Consider the following 21,584-nt stretch of genomic DNA (forward strand, 5'->3'; position numbering starts at 1 on the left):
CTCCCCCGGCGGGCATGGCAGGCGGCGTCGGCGGCGGCGGCGGCGGCCCCCGCGCCTCCTCCGACAGCAAGGCGGCGCGCGCGCCCAACCAGGCGATCGACTCCACCATCAAGTCCATCAAGGAGGTCGTCGGCGGCCACTCCGAGGACGACATCTACGACGCCCTCCGCGAGTCCAACATGGACCCCAACGAGACGGCGCAGAGGCTCCTCAACCAAGGTCCGCCCCCCCTCCCCCCCTCTCCGATCTGCGCGTCTCGATCTCGCCCCACGCGCTGGGAGCTAGGGTTTGGGGCGTCCGCGCGCTCGCACCGCATTGGGTAGGTCTCGCCGCTGCTAGGTTTGTCTGCGGGGCGCGGGGGATTGGGATTCGCCGGCTAGGGTTTTGGAGCTCGTTCGATCTGTCGCGGTTTCAGTGCTGCCGCCCGTGACTTCACGTCTGTTCAGCTGGCTTGTTTGAGTTTCCTAGGTGTATATCGGCGGGTTTGTGTGGACTTGTTTACCCGATTGGAGCAGTGACGAGAGATTTGTGCTTCCTGGTGACTTTGGTAAATCAACCAGTTAATCTTTTAGATGTACAACTGAAACGAGTATAAGATGTTCTAACTTTTTTGTGAATCAGATTTATAGAGACACGTTCTAGTGTGTTTGTTCACTCATTTCTGTCCGTTTGTAGTCCATATTGAAGTATCCAAAACATCTTATATTCGTGAATGAGGGGAGTATGTAATTTTATGATACGTGATCCCAAAACAAGGCTAATGGTAGCACCTAGTGATGTCTGTTGGCTTGTTTGCTTGATAGTAATAGTAGTAGACATGTCTGTAAGCCAGCAACCATAGTAAATTGCCAGCTACTAGTTGGCTTTTCCTTGAATCCGAGATATTTGTAAGCCAACAACCATAGTAAATTGCATATCTTGGTGCACGTACCTGGTTATTATTTTTTAGGTACATTTAAGTAACGGGGCTATTACTGACGTGTCATCTACTTATATACTTATAGTCGATTTATATACATGTCATGTTACTTTATGGAACCTATTCTATTTGTGGTACTTACTCTTCTAATGTTTGGACTTGCAGATCCATTTCATGAAGTGAAACGGAAAAGGGACAAGAAAAGAGAGGTATATTTTGCCTTATTTGTAACATTTGAATCTGATGTTTATGGTTTCTACGCCTTAATATGTTTACACCTAAATTCGCCAATTAAGTGAAAGGCTAATGCTCCACATGAGGGGTTAAGTTCGCCAATGTAGTGTAATTGCCTAAGGTGCCAACAAAAATAGAAGCTGCGTTGTGAGACTCTCGGGCTCTAGGCCGAAGCATAAGAGGAGAAACATTAAGGGCCTGTCCATAGTTCCATACGTATATGACTCGTAGCTGTTGCTGTTGCCCTGCTTCTCTTTTCCCTTCTTGAAGTTTTGTGTCTGATGGTTGAAACTTGAAAAACCTATGGAGTGCTTCATTAACATCATGCATTCTTTAGGCCTATATCTTTGCCCTTTGAATCATTCTTCTATTTTTGTAGCCTTAACACTTAAAATTTTGGGTCGCTACTTGATAGCCTATCTTTGTTCTTTTGACCACACGTAAACATTGACCGCTACTTTAGAATTTTTGTTGCATTCTGCTTTATCCAATGTTTTTTCGGAACTCATTGTTTATGTTTAAAATACATGCATTACTACAGATATTTTTCTTTTGCTGAAGCATCTTTGTTGATTTTTCAGAGTGTTGGTCAGAAGAACCTTGCTGAGACCACAGCACAAGGTGAGCACGGCACTCAACGGACAAAGCCACACACTCAAAGGGTTGAGATCGATCAAAGAAGAGCACACAATCATGGTCAGACATATGGTACCATAGTTGAACCTCATCATTTATATGTTTCTTCATAACATGCGTAAATAAGAGATGTGTTTAATTTACTGCGGACAAATTTTTCCAATCCTTTTTCCGGTGTAAAAGGGAAACTGCTCTTGCATAGTTGTTCCCAAATTGGGATTTTGTTACTTTACTGCATCTTTCTGTCACCGCAAGTGACATTTGCACTCTCAAGATTGCTCTCTGCTGTCTCCTTGTGTACCGATGGGGTTATATTGACTGCTGTAGTACTTATCTGAGTTTTCTTCTGGGTGTACCTTGCATTTTAGTCATTTGGTACTTGTACAATCTTTGTTTACTTTGATAATGGTGTCATAACAAAATCCATAATTTTTTTATTGAACTCTATTTTTTCCGCAACCCTTCTTTTGAGGCCCCATTTGGTTCATTTGAAAGTATTGTATTTTTCTGATTGCTGCGAAGGCTTCTATTGCATTTATTTCCTATCTTCAACATTAGAAATACCATTATCATTGAATGGACACCAAATTTCATATATATATTATATATATATATTCCGGTTCATTTATACTTGTGGTATTTTAGTTGGTATGATGCATTTGTTCTATACACTAGGTTTTCCATAATTGGTGACACATGGCTCGATGCAGGACCAAGTCGAGAATTTCGGGTAGTGAGGGATAATAGACACGGTGCGGTGGAAAATGGAGCAGAGCAACACAAAGTTTCAACATATATGCAAGCGTCTGATAGGAGGTATAATTGTTTTATATTTCTTTTGAAATCACTCTTATTTCCTGTATTACAATAGCATATATCGGTGCTTGGAGACATGAGCACAGACCAGTCTCTCCGTGGGCATTTCTGCGTGTCTACATTATGGTTTTCAGCATTCATACCACAGCAAACTCATATATTCATTAGTGCACTGTACTAATTTTTCACCAGTTGCTGCCAAGTCTTTATATCTTCACACTTGCATGTTTATGTTATGAATACTGCAGTTGTTTTTTCGAAGTTTTTTTCTTTTGTTATATGTGTGTACATCAATTAATGTACCATTAATTTACTTAGAGACTGAACCGAAACACAGTTAGCTATTTTTCATGCTTGATTCTTACAAGTAAACTACTACTTTGCTTAGTGGAATTTCTCTCTCTAGTGGAGTTGTAGTTCAATCTGATCAAAATCGCCCTCCACCTACAACCTCGGAAGGTCAGATCATGCATCAAAGTGCAAAGAGTAGCTACAACTCTGACATGCATCAGATGAAGAGGGATGCTCAGGGTACTGCTCAGAGGCATGCAAGGCCATATCTGAAGAATTCTCAGAATGAACACCAGTATCCTAATTCTGATCTACATCATGCTTCATCCAATTACAAAGCGGCTGGAGGATTTGTCCGAGCAAATCGACGTGAAGCTGGAGTGGCTAATGCTCCGAGGCAGTATTCTGGTCGTCCAGGTTCACAGTTTCATGGACCAAATGATTCTTATCATGCAAATATTCAAAGGGGGAATTTTGCCTCAGCTGGGCCTTCTGTTCGCCGCCCGTCATTTATGCCTAGAAACACTCAACCCAATCATAGACCTGCAGTAGACACAGTAACTCGTGGCAGATCTGTTGGTAGACCTTTTGGTAACCAAAACCAAAGCAGGTATCACCAGGGTCCTGCTAGCAACCAAAAAGGTAATATTCTTGGTGATATAATGTTGTACATTTGGTTGGCAATCTCATGTCTGAAATTTTGTGCTCTGTTGTTTTCTGAATGACGTAATATAGAACAAGTTTTATTCTTTTAAGAATGATGGCGTTTACATGTTAGAGATAAAAGCATTTCTTCTTTTATGCTTTGCTCTCCATCATAGGAGCTTCTTTCTCTTGCTCTATGAGTCTAGCACTGAGATGTGCTGGTTAGGAGAGAAAACACATTAACAAAGTAACTCAGATAAACTTAACACGGTTAGGGTCATCATCTTGTTTGCTTCCTTAGCAAGTCAGAAACAGCATTTGTAAGGAATGGAGTGTACTTTTCTCTTTTCACCAACAAGTTATGTTTATAAGCTCAATAACCAGTAAAAATTAAAATTTGTGCAAATTTACGCGAATAAATAGTACTCCCTCCGTAAACTAATATAAGAGCGTTTAGATCACTACTTTAGTTATCTAAACGCTCTTATCTTAGTTTACAGAGGGAGTAAAAGTTTGTGGTGTACCTCATATCTAGGCTTTACTTTGGAATCACTAGTTCTCTTATCTGTATTTTTTTAAGGAAGCTATGTGGTATTTTTCTTTATTTGTCTTTTTGTCACAAATGTTCTTTAGGTTTACAAGCTTAAAAATGAAATGCTAAGGTATGCTTTACTCCTTTTGTTTTCTTTCTTTCTGCAGTCATACAACCAGCTAAGGAATGGAAGCCAAAATTGACAAATAAGTCTTGCACCAACGACGCTGATAACAGTGGGACAAATGCAACATCTCCTTTAGATAGCAAAGCTGAAAATGCTAATGTGCTGGATGTGAACAGCTCGTGTGACAAAAGTTCTCATGCTAACGTGCATGAGATGGAGCATGTGATTATCCCAGAGCATCTCCGTGTGCCAGAGTATGAGCAGACAAGATTAAGATTCGGCAGTTTCACTCCTGGGTTTGATTCGCCTGAGCATGAGCAGACAAGAATAAGATTCGGCAGTTTCTCTCCTGGGTTTGATTCAGACCAATTACCGACTTCAGCTTCTCCAGAACCGGAACAACCAGAACAGTTAGGTGAACCTTTGCCAATTATAAGAATTGATGATACTTGACAATATGAATGAAATTTTACTTACAAATAATTACCGTCTATCTGTCCCCTGAAAAGCACTTGATTATTGAATTTTCATTAAAAAGTAATAGCGTAGTGGTAGGAAGCCTGTATAGCTGATAGAGCCAGCTTCTTCTGATAGACCTAATAACTTTAGGGCTTCATATTCTTAGATGATCTCACCTCAGGATGGTTTTGTAACTTTTTGCACGGTAATGATAGTAATGCTCTAGTTCTTTTGGAATTGATAATTGTAGGCTGATTCTGATTATGCTTCTTGTGTGTGTAGTGTACAAGAACCTGTTCAACTGGTTGTCCAAGAGGATGAGTTTGATACTGAACATGACGAAGTGGATGAGCAAGTTGGATCACAACTCACTACTATATCCACATCGGCGGCAGAGAGTTCTTTACAACCATCTGAGGATAGTGAACAGATGAATGGTCAAGAAGTTGAGGATGATGACGGACTGGGCTTAGTTCAGAGTGATACTCCACTTGGTGCAGCAGATGACCATAATATTCAAAGCACCTCTGGTTTGACTGCCTTTTCTGTAAGTCAATTGTGAAGTGTCCTTTGTTTTCTGAGATGATTTTTGGTTCACTGATGCTGAGATGATTGAACTTACTTTTCATCTGCCATTTGTTTTCTGAGGTTATTTATTAGACAGGAAATTTTGCTGCATTATTAAGACAAGTCGTTGAATTAAAATGATAATTGTGTCATTTTTTTCCAGGCATATGGTCATGAGGATCCTAATATGCATCCCAATAATGAGGCACAGTTATACGGGCTGGTTGAGCCTAATGTGCACCAACAAGTGTTGGCTTCATCTTCTCAGGTAGATGTTCCATTGGAGTTTATCTTGGGTCTCCCGTGTGGATAAAATATGAAATAAATGCCATACCTACTATATACTGACACCCCCTCCCTCTCTGTAAGCAGGGGTATACTTCGGTGAATCCAGGAGCAGATAATGCTGTGCAAGTATTCAGAATGCCAGAACCCAGTGTTCATTCACAAGTTCTCCCTTCTGCATCTGAGGTAGAGACTCACCTTGCTATCAATTGGGGTTAACTAACTGAGATTTTCCAACGTACCTTTTACTGCACTAGCTTTCAAGGACCATTACTTGTTATATCCAAGGCTGGGTGCAGGCTCCAGCAGAGGGAACCTAGCAGTTCGACTCCTATTTCTCCCCCGTGAAGTTTTGACTTACCATCGTGCTGATTAGGGCTGGGCTGGCTAAATAAATCCATATTAACAATTCCACTCTGATCTGCTCTCTCATCTAATAATCTCGGATAGTTCTTTAGACTGTAAAGCTAGACTGAGTTAACTACTTGAGCCAGCATCCTGTAGTTTGGCGTACTGTGTTAGGACCAGCACTGTCAAAGGCTCAAAAAGCTCTCACTTAGGCGCCGAGTTGCAAAAACACTCACATATGGGCTTATAAAAGCTCAAAAGGCCTAGGTGCAAAGATGAGGCCCAGCAAGGTAAAGGCGCCTCATGCTGCAGGAAGAGCGAAGTAGCACCAGCAGATCTGGAACATTGGGGGCGGGATAGCCAACCGCCTCACCCTTGTTTCTCCCTCGTGTTCTTGTTAGGTACTCCCTCCATTCACAAATATGAGATGTTTTGGATATTTCAGTATGGACTACGTACGGACTGACATGAGTGAACAAACACACTAAAACGTGCATATACATCTGATTCAGAAAAAAGTTAGAACATCTTAAATTTGTGAACGGGGAGGGAGTATGGTTTGGTGGCTGTGCTTCAGGGATGGGAAGAAAATATAACTAACCCGCTGATTTTTCTCCCCTATCATGGGCCAAGCAAGCCAAGCAACCAAGGTTCTTACATGAGCGTGTTGTTCTTCTATATTGTTGCCTACTGTTTGTCATGTGGCGGAGTTTTTCTCGCACCTTAGGGTTATGTGTGGGCTTTTGTGCCCTTTGCTTTCTACTGCCTTCATTCAGACTTATCAAAGCAAAACTCTTGTATACTTGACTTGAGATAGGAGTGAGAAGCTTAGCTTGGTTTAGTACTTAATTTTGTCCTGGGCGGACAAACAAGATTGCGAGCTTGAGATTTTGCCACCTTTACTTTTTCCTGAAATGAAATTTCTTCAACTTCACTAACCTGTGGCAAATTATGTCTTGATCGCAAGTACCATCATCTCATGGTATCTTTCATCTGTTGTGCTTTTGCAGGCCCTAAGTTCACAGCTTGCGAGCAGCAGCCCTATTGCAATGTCTACACAACAGCAACATATGTCCCAGCAACAACAAGCAGCGCAGATGTACCCTCCAATGCACGTGCAGCATTATCCGAATTTCATGCCATATCGACATCCTCTCTATTCTCCAGTTTATGTCCCACCCATGGCCATGCCAAACTATTCAGCAAATGTCCCTTATCCGGCAAATGGAAATAATTATCTTCAGATGGCCGGTGGGGGTTCACATTTAACTGCAGGCCAAGTGAAGTATGGAGTTTCACAATATAAACCAGTCCCAGCTGGTAACCCTTCTGGTTATGGAAATTACACTCATCCAGCTGGTTATACAATTAGTTCTCCTGGTGTTATTGGAGCTGGAGTTGGTGTTGACGATGTCAATAGGATGAAGTACAAGGATAACAACATTTATGCGCCAACCCCACAGGTACAAATCGTGGATGTCAAGTCTGAAATTTATATGGATTAAACTTATTTTCTGCTTGTTACAACATTCTACCTGTATTCAGGGAGTTTACTCTCAAAATTTCCGTACGGGGCCTCCTTGATTTGATAATTTTGGTATCTTTTACAGGTAGAGACATCTGATATCTGGATTCAGAATAGAGAGATCCCAACTTTGCAGTGCCCCCCATATTACAACTTATCAGGTCAAGCAACACCTGGTGCCTATATGCCAAATCCTGGGAATGCATCTTTCAGTGCTACAGCTCAATCCTCTCATGCACAATTCCCTGGCATGTACCATCCGCAGCAGCCTCCCTCAATTGTAAGTCCACATCCCATGGTGCATCAACAGGTCCCATCTGCCATTGGTCCCAATGTTGGAGTTGGTGTAGCTGCACCAGGTCCCCAAGTGGGGGCATATCAACAACAGCAGCTTGGTCATATGAATTGGAGACAGCCCAACTTTTAAAGATGGTTTCTTAATTATCTGTAATTAGGGGGGTCACAAGAGCCTTTAATGTAACAACAATTGGCTCCTTTTAACAGGAACCACCTCTGTTTTCTAGTGCAGCTCTGTCTGATCTATTTAAGGTTTAACAAGTTTTTGTTAGCTTTTCTTTTCTCCCTTGTGAAATCAGTATTCCTTGTGAACTGCTTTTCTTTGCTCCCATGTGAAATCAGTAGCCCGTGTGAACTGCTATGGTATCATGTAGATTGCGAGCTAAACATTGAGCTAGGTTCTTGCAAGAGCGCATGTGTTTGGTTGGCTCAGCGTGTTCCTGTTTGGTCTTTTCTCAATCATCAATTATGCATGTGTATTGGGCTGGGAATTTTGCAGCCTGTGCATTGTTATGGTCTGTTATTGCATGGTACTCCCTCTATAAAGAAATGTAAGAGCGTTTAGATCAGTAAGGAGGGAGTACTATATTAGCAGATCTTCTGAATCATGAATAATCAGGTGATCTGTCTTTAATTTCTTTGAGCGAAGCAATGAATTTCTAATTTCCTCGTATCCTGGACAAAACATTTTTACGTACAAATATTTAGAGTTGTACTACGGGACACAGGTTTTTCTATCTTCTAAGAACCGTTGGAGTTAAAGCTGGATTCTATGCGAGTTAAAGATGTCCTCTAGTTAGCTTGCTCTTTATTATCAAATAATTTCGAAAATACACTTGGCAAAATTTCGAAAAAGACTTTCATGTCTAGTACTGATGAACAAAAGTGACGAAGTAAAACAGTTTAACTTGCCAATTGTGTAGAAAAACAAAATGTGATTATCTAATGTTGTAAATAACGCTACTGTGTTTTATTCATTTTTTTTGCAGTATGGTTTATTCTAACATGTACATGTTCAATTTACGTTTTGAATTTCACTCCTCATTTTGTCCTGTATAAATATACGTATTTAGGATGTATAAGATCATCAATCTTTTTTTTTCATCTTACTGCGTAAATGTAAGTGTACATATGTATCGACTTGCATGGATCAAAGAGGAGTGGCTTGTATGCTCGCTGTACTGTCGGCTTGTGGGCCCAAAAACTTTGATCATGTCTAAAATTCTTCCGAGTTGACAAAGTGGACCCATATAAAAGGCTTATTCATCGTCACATGTGTCCAAAAGACGAGCTGACCGGTCACAAACAATATCGCGGTTCGGTTTATATGTTTGAAGGTAGTCGAATCTATTGTAGCCGAGCCAACAAATGCATAAAGGATATGCTTTTAAATACAATATTCCAAATCAAAGTGTTACTGAATATATCTTGACTATGATTAATTTTCTTTTGAGTGATATAATGTGAGGTGTGCAAGTTTTTTTTAATTACACATTTTTATGCGGAGTACTGACCAAACCAAGAAGAAAAATGATGCATCAATGCATAACTATTGCAAATGATAATGTTTTTACCAACTACCCCCTCCGTTCTATAATATAAAAATGATTTTCAATCTATTTAGCAGCATTCTTATATTATGGGATGAAGGGAGTACAAAGCAAACTTTTTTATACAGACTGCACATCAAATCAAGGAAAAAGTTAGATGCGTTTAATGCGGGTTGAGCTGAATAATGCTAATTCACGGCAAAGTGGAAAGTTTTGGGATGGGAGTTGATAGTTGAACCAATAATATGGAAGACATATTTGGTGGCGGAGAAAGTAGTAAACATGAAAAGCGGTAGTTCCAAGACAAACCACTTAGTCCATATTCAGAGTTTTTGATTTGGTTTGAAGATAAATATCTCTTTGTTTAGTTGCACTCAAAAGGTGATAGCTTGCATTCTAGAAACCCCGACCAACTTTATAGCTCTCAACCATGATATTTAAGAAAACTAAATAAACACACACGACAATGTGTATTTGCAATCTATTAAGAGACTTTAGTTAAGTCGGTAAATATTTACGATTTGGTATGTTCTACTTCTTCCGTCTCAAAATAATTGTCTCAACCTTAGTATAACTTCATACTAAAGTTTATACAAAGTTAAGACACTTATTTTGGGACAGAGGGAGTATTTTCTAAGATCTAGCATAATTGGATGAAAAAGAGACACTTAGTATCTCAAAAATAACTAACTACGTCACAGTCGTTCTGATATATCTTTAAAATTTATCAAAATTGGCTTTTCCCAACCAATGTTAAAATTACATAATAAAAATGTTATATCTTCACATTTAGTTATATTGTTAAGTACTCTCTCAATTCAAAAATATTTGTCGGAGAAATGAATGTATCTAGATGTATTTTTGTTCTATATACATTCATTTTTATCTATTTAGTTGCTAGGTATAATAGAAAAGCATATAGGTTAAGTTCGCATGTTGAAAATATAATTATAATTATAGTAACATAAAAGTAAAACAATTTAATCTAAATAAAAGCGAGCGTTGGAGACGATTGGTTTCAACGGTCATCATTCGCTTCGCACAACGTCGGATGCCGATGCACCTGCAATGAATCAACTCGTTCATTCGCCACTGTTAGTTACATCACAAGTTGCTCATAAAAAATCGAGCCCTGACTATCAAAAAACAAAAAACATTTCTGAAAAAAAGATGAATAAGGGCATATATAGGCCTGGGCGTTCGGTTAGACCGAAAAACTTGGTTCAGTACTTCGGTTTATACAGAAATTCGGTTTCATGTTTTTTCCTGACGATCGATCTTCAGAAAAATCAATGACTAAGACTTTGGTGAACCTATAATTCTGTTCGGTCCTCGGTTATTACCGAAGGGACCCGATATTTTTGTTGGGATGAAGAATCGGGAATCAAATCTTGGCCAAGAAAATAAGGAGAGGAGAACAAGAATTAATTGATCCATCTGTATCATACAGCAGCGGGTGCATCATCGGAAGCGGGCAGCCGTCCATCAAGGAGTGTTGGCCGTGAACCCATGACCGCGTGGGAGTGATGGATGTCCTCGGCCATCACCTATCGCGAGGGAGCCATGGGCGCCACCGGCAGCCACCACGCGGGACGCATGGGTGCACGCACGCAGCCGACCGCTGCTGGTTTGCGCGAGGTTGGGAAACTAGAGGTGGCGGCGCTGCGTGGAGTGGCCTGTAGATGAGTGAAGGAAGGCAAAGCCTCTAGCGGATCCAGGATAAGATGCGGGGACTGTGTGTGTGGCTGAGGAAAACGTCCATCGTCTAGTTTTTTAGCTTGAAGTGGTTCGTTACATGTTAAAGTAGATGGACTATTGGGCTTAATGAGTGGAATATTGCTTTTGCCCCCCTCCCCCCCCACACCCCGTGGCCCCCGCGTCGTCTGCTTCGGGCGACTCGGGCGGAGACTAGGGTTTCCCGTCGCGCCGCCGCTCCCTCACCCTTCCTCCCACGCCGCCACCTGAGAAAGCCGCCGGATCCGCTCGCGCGGCCGCCCGTGATGGTGGCGGCGAGGCCTCGGTCGCTCCTTTCCTCGAGGAGGACCTCGGATCTGGGGCGGCGACCCTTCTTGGCGAGGCGGCGGCGCCTTCTCGGCCGGCGTCGTTCGTGGGTGTGCTCTGGCCGGCGGCCTCGACCACGCGGGTGGTGAGACGTCGGCAGGTGGCGGTGGCGCGGATGTCTTCCCCTCCTCGTCAGATCTGAGGTTGGCTCCTTCCCCCTGTCTCCCTCGTCCCCGCCGCTTCTCGCCAGCCTCCCTCTGAGCGCCGGTATGATGTGGGTGGGTGATCAATGGTCTGGTTTTGGGCCGCGGGAAACCGTTGGCCGGCTTGGCCGGCCTGGCAGCAACGACGTCCCTGACGCCGTCTCCTCCTTTGAGGTGCTGCAGAGGCCTTCCCCTTTCCACCCGTGTTTCCTTCTCCCGGGTGAAAGCCAAAAATCCGGCTTGGATTGGGTGGCGACGAAGCACTGTGCGTCGTGTCTTCCTTGGGGGCGCTGCTTGGGGAGGGTTGCGTTCATGTGAGGGGTTCAAAAGTCAGAGCATGGGTGGCTTGGGTGGTCAGGTGACGGCGGTGTCACGAGGTTCGGCATGGCTAGGCGTCCCCGTCGGCTGCCTGGCAATGCTCCTCGGTGGCCTGTCGGTTTACTTGCTGCCTTTGCTGCCTTTCTTCAGTAGCTGCACCTGGTGGTTTTCCTGCAGCTTTCAGGCGTTCTAGGTTGGGGCGACGCGGCAGTCGCGGAGTGCTCGATTGTTCAAGTGGTGATGTGCTGCGGCTGCTCTAGGTACCGAAGCTGGCACGTCCCCTGCTCTAGGGTGAGCGTCTCTCAAGTCCGCCGGTACAGCGCCTTGCGAGCCATGGCGAGAGGGAAGGGTCCCTCTGCGGCGAGAGAGACGGCGGATGCGTGTTGTCTTTCTACTTGGGCGTTGGTCGGGCTCACTTATCACACTCTGTTGCAAGCAGGTCTTCATCGTGCTCGTGTGTGCCCCATCCCTAGATGGCTGTTTGGCTGTAGTCTTCGGCTAGGACTAGCTTCGTGCTTTGTTTTCCTTATTCTTTTTGAGCTTGTGCGACCCATTGAGTTGTAAGCCTCCTAGAGTGTCCCCTTGCATCGTTTGGTCATGGGGGTTTGTGTGTGTTTGTATTTCCTGATCGGTTGATGACTTTATTAATTCAAATCAGGGCTCTTCGCAAGCCTTCGTCTAAAAAAACTATTAGGCTTAATTAGTATGGCCTTAATACAGTATTACTATTTTGGTTAGTTCGGGAGATTCGGTCAACAACATCCAACGAGCGAATTCATCGATGTAATATCGGTTTCTCACGTTCGCTAACCCAGACAACAACCGAACCTTTGGTCCTCGGTTTTTTGGGCTTTGGTCTCAGTTTTTTTTGGCTCCGATCTTCGGTTCTTGGTTTTTCTGCCTAGCCCTGGTCATATAAAGCTGGTCACAATGGACAAGAACTTAGGAGTAACATCACACACTCAAATGCAATTTTGTTTATGTGACACATATTTAATGAAGAGAGAGTTTCTTGTGGTAACTAGCAAAGTTACCGGAACATCACATACTTCAAAAAACAATGAGTCTATATCTTAATAAATACATCGTTGCATGACACTACGTATATGTTCCTACCCACTATAAAGGTACTCCCTCCGGTCCTTTTTACTCTGCACATTGGATTTGCCGAAAGTCAAACTTAGCTAAGTTTGACCAAATTTATATTAGAAATTATTAGCATCTATAATATCTAATAAATATAATATAAAAATATATTCCGAGATAAATCTAATGATGTTGGTGTTGTTATGTAAATGTCAATAATTTTTTATATAAACTTGGTCAAAGTTGGATGAGATTGACTTCAGACAAACCTAATATGCAGAGTAAAAAGGACCGGAGGGAATAGTAACATAGTCTAAAAAAGTGTGTAGGTTACTAGCTTATGTTCCTGCCCATTGTGACCAGTCTAAATGTACTTTGTGATACACGGAGTAGTGATGGCGTTTGAGAGTGGGACCACTGCCTTGTCGACGCCGCTGCAGAGGAGGTGGACCGCCACAACATCGCCTTATTGTGCTCGCTTTTCTTCCTCCCAAAACCAACTCCTCGTGACGAGATAATTTAATCCCGGGTCAAATGGAGAGGTTTTAACAGGGATGCACGGGTACACTCATCTACGACGAATCTTATTTCCCGAACAGATCGCGGAATAGCCAGGTACCACGTACCCCCAGAAACGCTCGTGCAGTATATGACAGACCCATATTCTGTTTATAGTGAGCTTTTATACAATGGATATTGAGAAGGTTCTAGAATATTCTGTGAACCATTTGTTTCTTCTGTTTTTTAGTTTTTAATTATCTTTTCTATCACCTTTCTTGTGTTCTACTTTTTATTTTATGAACATTTTTATTTTTTGAACAATTTTTGAAACATGTTTTTTTGAAATTTGCGAATTTTCAAATGCATGATTTTTGAAATATCGGAGCTTTTTTTGAAATACATTTTTTTAAATTCATGATTTTTTAAAATCCAGAACATTCATTGAAATGTGGGAACAGCATTCAAATTCATGAGTATTTTTTAAAATATGGGGACATTTTATGGAATTCAGAAACAATTTCCAAATTTATGAACATTTTGTGAAATGCAGGAACAATTTATTTAATTCGCATTTTTGTTGAAATTAGAATAATTTATATAGTAAATAAGTAACGATTTCCAAATTCATGTACATTTTTATAAATTCAGAAACGATTTTCATATTCTTTAACATATTTTAATATTCCATTTTTTGAATTCTAAGAACATTTTTTAATTGTGAAGGCTTTTTCAGGTTAAGTTTTTTTTTTAGAATTTCAACTTAAAAAAAGTAATGCGAGTTTGCTCGCTTTCTCGTACAGGAAAGGTGGATCTTATTTGCCGTGAGCATCAAACTGTTACGGCTTTGCTGAAACGTTGCGAGCAACAGACGCGACACGGGCCGGCCCACTTCAAAGTGAGCAACGTTTAGCGAACCACCCGAACCAGTTTTTACCTTTTTTTTTATCTTTTACTGGTTTTTATCTAGTTTTTTTCATATATTTCGTTTGATTTTTGTTTTTCTTCTAATTTGTTCCATTTTTCTTCATAAATTCAAAAAAAATCCAAGTCAATCATAATTTCATCTCTTATTTTTGGCAAAATGTTCTAAATCCAAATTTTGTTCATGTTTTTAAAAATTGTTACGTTTTCAGATTTTGATCTCGTTTAAAAAAAATAGTGTTTTGAAATAAATGTCACCGTACATTGAAGACAATATTAACTATGTATGAACAGATGTTCATCATGTTTAGAACAATTGTTCAGTGTGCATTTGAAAAGGAGTTAACCGTATTTTTCAAAAAAATTCATTGTGTATTTGAATAATGTTCATCGTGTACTTAGAAAATTTTCAATGTCTATTTCAAATTCACTTTTTTTTAACTTTTTCGCATTTCAGAAAAATTGTTCGGAATTTGACATTTGTTCACAGTTTGAAAAATGTTCAAATTCAAAACTGTTCACGTTTTACAATTTTCTTCGAACTTGATACCTGTTCATGAGTTATTATTTGCAATTTTTAAAGACATTTATTAACCATTTTCTAAGAAATGGTCATAAAAATCTGATTTTTTTTGTATTAGCGGCTGCAGTTTGTTCTTAAATGTTCGCACAACCTACGGATTTTTTACACTCAAAAGCTCAAGTGCTAAGGAACACTGGGTCTCCGACGCATTTTTGAGGGATTTTAGCAGTCGCACAAGACAGCTCGCTATCGGGCACTGAATGGGCCGACCTGTTAGGATCCTGTTACGCGTAAGCGCTGGCAGTGGGACGCACTTGAGCGTCGGGACCTCCTATATGTACACGTAAGAGAGCAACTAGTTAACGATCGCTCCTTCAGGAGCCTCTAACGATCATTTGGAGGGAGGGGCAAGAGTGTGTCACTTGGCACGTTTTAAGCCGCTGCCGCATGTCGCGCTCTCGGCGTTTCTATGGATTTTTTTCCAGATGTTTTCGGCATTTTAGACGGGTTTTCTTTTTTTTTGTTTTTTCATCGGTCTTTCTTAGCTTTTGGACGAGAAAAGTTTCAAAAAAAAAATTTGCGAGAAAAAAACCGTTTTGCTTTTTCTTGCGCGAGAGGCACGATTTTGCTTCCACAGGAGACACTGTTTTGCTTTCGCGAGAGGCATGACCGTGCTTCTCTGAAACGAAAAAAACACATTTTCCCTTCCGGAAGAGGCATAGTTTTGCTTTCACGAGAGGCACGGCCTTGCCTCTCAGAAACCGAAAAAAGGCATTTTGTTTTTTCCCTTTTGCGAGAGGCATGGCTGTGCCTCTTGAAATGAAAAAAAATCATGTTTTTTTTCTTCCACGAGAAGCACGACCACGCCTCTTGAAAAGGAAAAAAAATGAGTTTTTTTCTTCTTTCTAATAGAGGCATGATTTTGATTCCGTGAAAGGCACGATTTTGTTTTTGCGAGAGGCATGGTCGTGTCTCTTTCGAAAAGGGAAAAAATGCTTCCTGTTCGGTTTTTTATCCGTTTTTTTATGAAAAAAAGTTTGTCTAAACCTATTAACAGGGATCTAGTTTTGAAGATCTCGACGCCAGAAATTCAATGATGAAAACGGTCCAAAAATTGAACGCACAGTTTAAGAGATATAATGTTTAAAAAAATGAATCTATGAAAAGGGGAAAGCTCACTTTTCAGTGCGCCACTTGTCGCATCCTGAAGGGTGAGAGTGATGTTTGGAAGGAGTACTTCTTTGATTTCGGGGCTAAAAAAGAAAACTGCGATATCTATTTGGGCCGTGGTCGTGCCTAGCCCAGTAAAGCTGACGCCTCCAGCCCGTGTCACGGAAGGAAAAGAGCCTCCACAGTCCAGCACGCTCTTCCCCGGAACCCAAAACCGTCCACGTCTTCTCCCCCTCCCCAAGCCAGGCCTAGCTCAGCCGCCGGCGAACATGGGGACGCGGGAGGTGTACGAGGAGAAGCTCCGCAGCGGCGCGCACCTCCACCGCGACCCCACCATCAACCCCGGCCTCGGCTCCGCCCGCTGCCCCCGCTGCCTCTCCCTCCTCAACCCCGCCACCAGCTCCGTACGTACTCCCCAACCCCCCTTCCCCCCCTCTCCCGATTCCTCCTCCTCCATCTGCCCCGCGGTTCGTTCTGACCGGATGTTTGTGCTTTTCGCTTGGACGGCCGCGCAGGGAGGGCGCGACTGGGCCATCACCTCCGTCCTGCACGACGCCACCGCCGTGGTAACGCGATTTCGCCCCCCTTTTTTGCTGCTTAATTTCTACGGGCGCCTGCCCGAGATCCGTAATTGGGGAGATTCGTCGCTAACTTAGTGTGCTGGCTTCCTGCCTGTCCTGTTGCTGCAGACTGGTTCTGGCGCCGGCGCGATGCTCAGTGCGGTGCACGGGTTTAATACAGGTTCGTTGTGTTTGATTTCGGTCCATTGCTTAGTTGTTAGTCAGGTATGCTCTGGATGAGAAATTGGAATGTTTTGGTTTTTGGAACAGGGATCCCGTTTGTCCAGAAGCATGTCAAGGGGCCCAAGTGGCTGCACTTACTTGTTGGGGTAAGTCTTGATTTTGGTTCATATGGTGCTGGTATGCAAGTATCGCTTTGATTCAGCTCGGTCATCTTGATTGTTGGATTTACAGTTTTGTCAGGATAGTTTAAAAGATTGGTGCATCTTCTTACATCTCTAAAGCTGTGTTTTGCAATTGTGACGCTAGAAGATGTATGTAGTGAAGGAGGTTATCCATCATTAATTAATCAGGAGAATGAGTGACAGTTCGGCGCAAATTGACCCCAGTTTATGATCACATCAAACTCTATACGAGTAAAGGTGTTTGGTGTCTGCTACAGGAATGATAAGTTAATCGAGAAAACTTCTGCCATTCTATACGGATAGGAACACTAAAGGAAACTAATTAGCGAAACCTGTCTTTCAAGCATGATACAATTTTGAACTTAGCTGTGTGCCTGTGTGTAGTTCAAGAACAAGATCACGGTATTTACTTAATTTTAAAGGATCGAATGATATTTGCTTAATTTTTGAACAAATGATATTGACGGAAGGTAAAGAAATGCCATCTCCCAAGGCACCTGTTCGAATGTGTGACTGGCTGGACAGATTTTTATTGGAAAAAACGGTTGAATTTAGAATCATAAACATGGGTTTTCTGCATTTTCAGCATTAGAAAATTCAAACTTAACATAAGTTCTGGTTTGCTGCCATCTTTTAGACTGCTGAGATTATGACATGTGTTATTTACTTGCCTTGGGGCTTTTTTATCATGTGTTCTCGGTGCAACTGGCAATGGATTTTCATTTATCTGCTTTATGTTTGGCACTCGTAGCAGTTTCTGTAACTGTTAAGTTCACATTGTTGTTACATTTTCATTTAATTGGAGGTGATATTTTCTTTGTGCAGGTCCCTCCTTTGATCTTATTCTCTGGTGCCAGTGCTTTATTTGGGGGTAAGTTTTTGCAACGAAGTTCAGTTATCATTTTCTTATCTAAAAAGTTTCTTGAAATTAGCGTTGACAACAAATACCCCCCTGTATAGAAATTTGCATATTATAGCTAAAAAACCTGGAATATGTTCTTTTTCTTCTTGTTTTGTTTGTGCATTGGTAATCATTGTGAACCTCTATGGCCTGTATGCATTTGTTAAGGGCGCACAGAGAAAGTGACCATAAGAAAATAGTGTGATCCACCATCATTTTTTGTTTAGTATCTGTCTGTATATTTCTATATAGTTCTCAGCCTAGCATTTACTTGCAAATCCTGTATCGAGGTTGCAGATATAGATTTTAGGTGCAATAGAAAGGAATTATATGATCAGGTTGGGACTGGACATGGGGTATGCTTCATTTTAGCTTTCTTTAAGCATCGCATATACCTTGCCAATTTCTGTTATCCTAATAACCACGTAAAAATTGACAGCTGAGCAAAGTTACAGAAGACATGTATCCTGTTCTTCCTAGTTCTATGAGTCTTAAATTTCTTAGGTTAACAAGTCGTTATCTCAAACGGGAAGTGGGTCATCTGCACTTTGGCAGATTATAGAGCTCTTGGCTTATTCCAAATCTCTGTAGTTTCTCTAAAATTTATTTCTAATCTATTAGAGCGTATGGTAAATCTTGGGTTATTACAAATCTCCGATGCTCCTCTTAAAGATATTTCTAATCTTAGCCTCAATTGATTGTTGGATGGTAAGTCTTTTTTTGTATACTTAGCTACATGTTGTCAGGCATGTTGCCAACATTAGCTAGGTATAAACTAGCAATTTCTTATCCTGTGCCTGTTATATTGAAAACTAAAAATACTCCTGAAGACTCACCAGCCATTCGCTGGAGCGTGCAGTCCGAGGAATTGCATTTTCGAGACATTATGCCTGATCATCTGCTACTTTGTTTCTTGCAGCATATGCGCTCCCAACGTTTGCCCAGCTCACTGTGACATCCTATTATGCTGCATCAAGTGCCTCTCACTACGCAGTTTCACAGATCACACGCCACATCGAGAAGGCCCATTTATCTGGCGCTCCTGACGAGAAGGCTTGATTAGCTGCTTGCAATCAGTCAGTTTGTTTGGTGCACATCGTATATATGGACTCTCTGCTTCTCCATGCCGCAGTAGTCTGATAGTTTTGCGGAGTTCCAGGCTCAAAACCTGTTCTACCATAAGTATAATTAATTATCACAGTACGTAGCTTTGCTAATTGCTACTCATGTCACGTTTAAGAGCAAATTTGCTGGATTCCTTGGCTCCTTTTGCTGTTTGAAAAATGTTATCTGAAATTATTTGTCATGAATTCGGAGTATGAATTCGTACTACAATGCATGTAATCTTGTGTGTAAAAGGACCGAGCAAGAACTCTGCCAAATTCAGCGTTTGATAAACAGTCTGCTTTACCAAACTTCAATCAAGTGATCTTTATCACTGTGCTTATGCTGACAGAAGATACCTGAGCTTATTGTTTCAACTTCTGAATGCCAGATAAAGAACTTGTTTGTAGATTCATGAAAAATCAGTCAAGTTCATAACTGACTATATACTAAATGAGCTTGAAATGAATAGATTAACCAAAGGAACGGCCATAACCAAATGTCTTGGTTTAGGACCAGAACTGAATTTTCCTCGGTTTAGCAACATTTGCGAGCCAAGTTCGACTGGATGTACTTTCCACGTTAATTCAGTGCCAGCGTAAACGTTAGACAGAAACCAGCCACTAATAAATACTAGTAGTAGTATGCCCGTACAGAACACTCGTTAATCATCACCCAGATCAATCTCGAGGTCCAGGAAGATGGGATCGAGCAGGCCGGGCGGCGCCTTGACGCCGGACCACCGCGCCCTCTCCCTCGCCTGCCGCCGCTGGTCCTTCCCCCGCAGCCGCCACGCCAGGAGCTTCCTCCGCTGCTTCCCGCCCCACGGCCCGGCGCCGCCGCAGCCCGGCGGCAGAGCCGTGCGCCGCCTGACGGACCGCAGCGGCCCGCGCGGCGCCCTGCGGTCGCCGGCCCTCTTCCTCCTGGCCGGCGGCCTCGGCTCCTCCTCGCCCTCCTCGTCCCCCCCGGCGTCCTCGTCGGAGTAGTACGCGTACATGCCGGCGTCGTCGTCGTCGTCGACGGAGTAGTGGTAATCGGAGTAGGAGCCGCGGAGCGCTTCCTCGCTGGCCATGGTCGGTTGATCGCGCCGGTTAGGGCTGGGGATTGGCGGCGGCGGGGGGCGCTCGCGCCCTTATTATGGGGCCACGTACGACGTCGGTGGCGTGTGGCTTGGCGCCGCTTGGCGCGTCGTGTCTGACCGTCTCTTCGTTTCCGTCACGCGTGCGCGACGGAACACCGACCGACCACGCCTCTGCTTCCGCGTGTTATCGGATCCGATTCGCTTCGGCCCGCTCGGTCGGTCGGTCGGTCGGTCTTTCGCCGCTCGGGCCGCACACCTACAAAATCTCTTCGCACAGTGGGGTGGCAGTACCATCGCTCTACCAAAATTTAAGGATATAATCAGTAAATTGAGGGCCTTCACATTGTCTCATTGTTTTTTGCCTTCAACCATCAATGATTTCATCATTCTAAACAGTGCTCTGGAAAATTTGGAAGGCGAGAAACCAAATGGTCTCTAATGATGTATGCCTCTAACATGTGGACACAATCCGCTCAATTATTGATGAGCTCACAATTTGGTCTCACCGGCCAAAAACTTCTTCTCATCGGGGTCGCGCCGTCTTGTGGCGTGATCTTCTTCCTCCCCAACTGTCATAGTGGTTGATCATTTTTTAAAATAAATAAATGAAGTGTCACCTACCTCGCTGTGTTGTTCATTTGTTTTTCGTATGAATATCGGCGATCCACAGTTATGGAGGACGTGAGATACAAATCACTCATAGTTTGTCGGTTATCTTGTTGTATTGTTCAATTGTTGTTCATATGAATATGGGTAAGTATTTAAGGACGGAAGGGATAGGTCATATTTAGTCGTTTGGAAAAGAAAATCAGTGTAAGTCGATTCTGGTACATGATGCTTTTTTCCTCCCGGTTATCTTCCTCCTTGCACCCGAGCCGCCTTCCAAGACCTGCCTAACCGATGGCACCGCCCACCCCAAACCCCCGGACTCTGCATGACGCTCTTATATTATATCATGAGACGAAGGGAGTAGCAAACACGCAGAAAGAACGAAAGGCACATGCGCATACGGCAAGCAACTTCACTGTCACTCCTGAACTTCGTGATTACGATGTATTGATGCCACCCACCACTGCCTTAGAGGCACGCGTTAAGCTGAGAAGGCCGCATGTGTCCGGATGAGATCAATTAACAGTGGAACCGATGTGTGTAGCCACCACTTCATCTGGACCTTCAAGTACGCGCTCGGATGGTGATCGAGGCCAGAGTCAAGGTAGTAACATGCATTATCGGCCGTGATCAGAATCATACGTAATTATTAGGACACACACCAACTCAGTCGTGCCGGGCCACAAGACTGCGTACACGTCCACTTAATGCATACATCATACATGCACATATTGTCAACCAACCATCATGTCGCAAAGTGGTCGTCCGTTTGTGTCGGAGCTGTTCATCAGAGCTTCGCTGGAGTACCAGAAAAACATCACTAGAGAAGGTGTACATGGACCATGCCGTAAACTTCAGAACCGCTGTTGTGTCGATCTCCCAAACTTTTTGGCACAGTTAACTTCATCGTTTTACTGAGAGAGGAAAACGCCAGCGTGCGTACTTTCACCGGTAAAACACTGTATATACGGAGTACAAAGTACGTGCAGTGCTGGTGTTTCATGAGCCAT

General features: G+C 42.7%; 2 protein-coding genes and 1 long non-coding RNA gene across 8 annotated transcripts; 2 read left to right on the forward strand and 1 right to left on the reverse strand.

Moving 5' to 3' along the window:
- The first annotated feature begins 6 nt into the window (after window positions 1–6).
- LOC119328186 lies at window positions 7–8,086 on the forward strand. 6 transcript variants are annotated; one of them, XM_037601207.1, is made up of 11 exons: window positions 7–219; window positions 1,085–1,128; window positions 1,735–1,861; window positions 2,500–2,605; window positions 2,994–3,538; window positions 4,241–4,610; window positions 4,942–5,206; window positions 5,390–5,494; window positions 5,596–5,697; window positions 6,870–7,322; window positions 7,470–8,086. In XM_037601207.1, exons 1-11 carry the CDS (start codon window positions 15–17, stop codon window positions 7,809–7,811), a joined length of 2,664 nt encoding a protein of 887 aa, XP_037457104.1. In that variant the 5' UTR covers window positions 7–14; the 3' UTR covers window positions 7,812–8,086. The 6 variants fall into 6 exon arrangements, with proteins under 6 accessions (XP_037457104.1, XP_037457105.1, XP_037457108.1 ...); XM_037601208.1 differs by having other exon boundaries at window positions 5,599–5,697; XM_037601211.1 differs by having other exon boundaries at window positions 3,012–3,538.
- Window positions 8,087–8,980: 894 nt separating this feature from the next.
- Window positions 8,981–10,981, reverse strand: LOC119328188. Its single transcript, XR_005158873.1, has 2 exons — window positions 10,680–10,981; window positions 8,981–10,294 (listed from the first exon to the last, which is right to left on the reverse strand). It is a non-coding gene; the product is annotated as an uncharacterized LOC119328188 (long non-coding RNA).
- Window positions 10,982–16,140: 5,159 nt separating this feature from the next.
- LOC119328187 lies at window positions 16,141–19,195 on the forward strand. Its single transcript, XM_037601214.1, has 6 exons — window positions 16,141–16,358; window positions 16,470–16,520; window positions 16,644–16,695; window positions 16,785–16,843; window positions 17,705–17,750; window positions 18,700–19,195. Exons 1-6 carry the CDS (start codon window positions 16,224–16,226, stop codon window positions 18,837–18,839), a joined length of 483 nt encoding a protein of 160 aa, XP_037457111.1. The 5' UTR covers window positions 16,141–16,223; the 3' UTR covers window positions 18,840–19,195.
- The last annotated feature ends 2,389 nt before the right edge of the window (window positions 19,196–21,584 follow it).

Source organism: Triticum dicoccoides, chromosome 7A (assembly GCF_002162155.2).
Source record: "Triticum dicoccoides isolate Atlit2015 ecotype Zavitan chromosome 7A, WEW_v2.0, whole genome shotgun sequence".
Classification (NCBI taxonomy): Eukaryota; Viridiplantae; Streptophyta; class Magnoliopsida; order Poales; family Poaceae; genus Triticum; species Triticum dicoccoides.

Excerpts from the sequence above, each read along its gene's own strand:
- LOC119328186 (XM_037601207.1), top strand. The coding sequence starts at position 15 with ATGGCAGGCGGCGTCGGCGGCGGCGGCGGCGGCCCCCGCGCCTCCTCC. Across the intron at positions 1,129-1,734 it reads AAAGGGACAAGAAAAGAGAG|AGTGTTGGTCAGAAGAACCT; the intron begins GTATATTTTGCC and ends TTGATTTTTCAG. Across the intron at positions 2,606-2,993 it reads ATGCAAGCGTCTGATAGGAG|TGGAATTTCTCTCTCTAGTG; the intron begins GTATAATTGTTT and ends TACTTTGCTTAG.
- LOC119328187 (XM_037601214.1), top strand. The coding sequence starts at position 16,224 with ATGGGGACGCGGGAGGTGTACGAGGAGAAGCTCCGCAGCGGCGCGCAC. Across the intron at positions 16,359-16,469 it reads TCAACCCCGCCACCAGCTCC|GGAGGGCGCGACTGGGCCAT; the intron begins GTACGTACTCCC and ends ACGGCCGCGCAG. Across the intron at positions 16,844-17,704 it reads GGCTGCACTTACTTGTTGGG|GTCCCTCCTTTGATCTTATT; the intron begins GTAAGTCTTGAT and ends TTCTTTGTGCAG.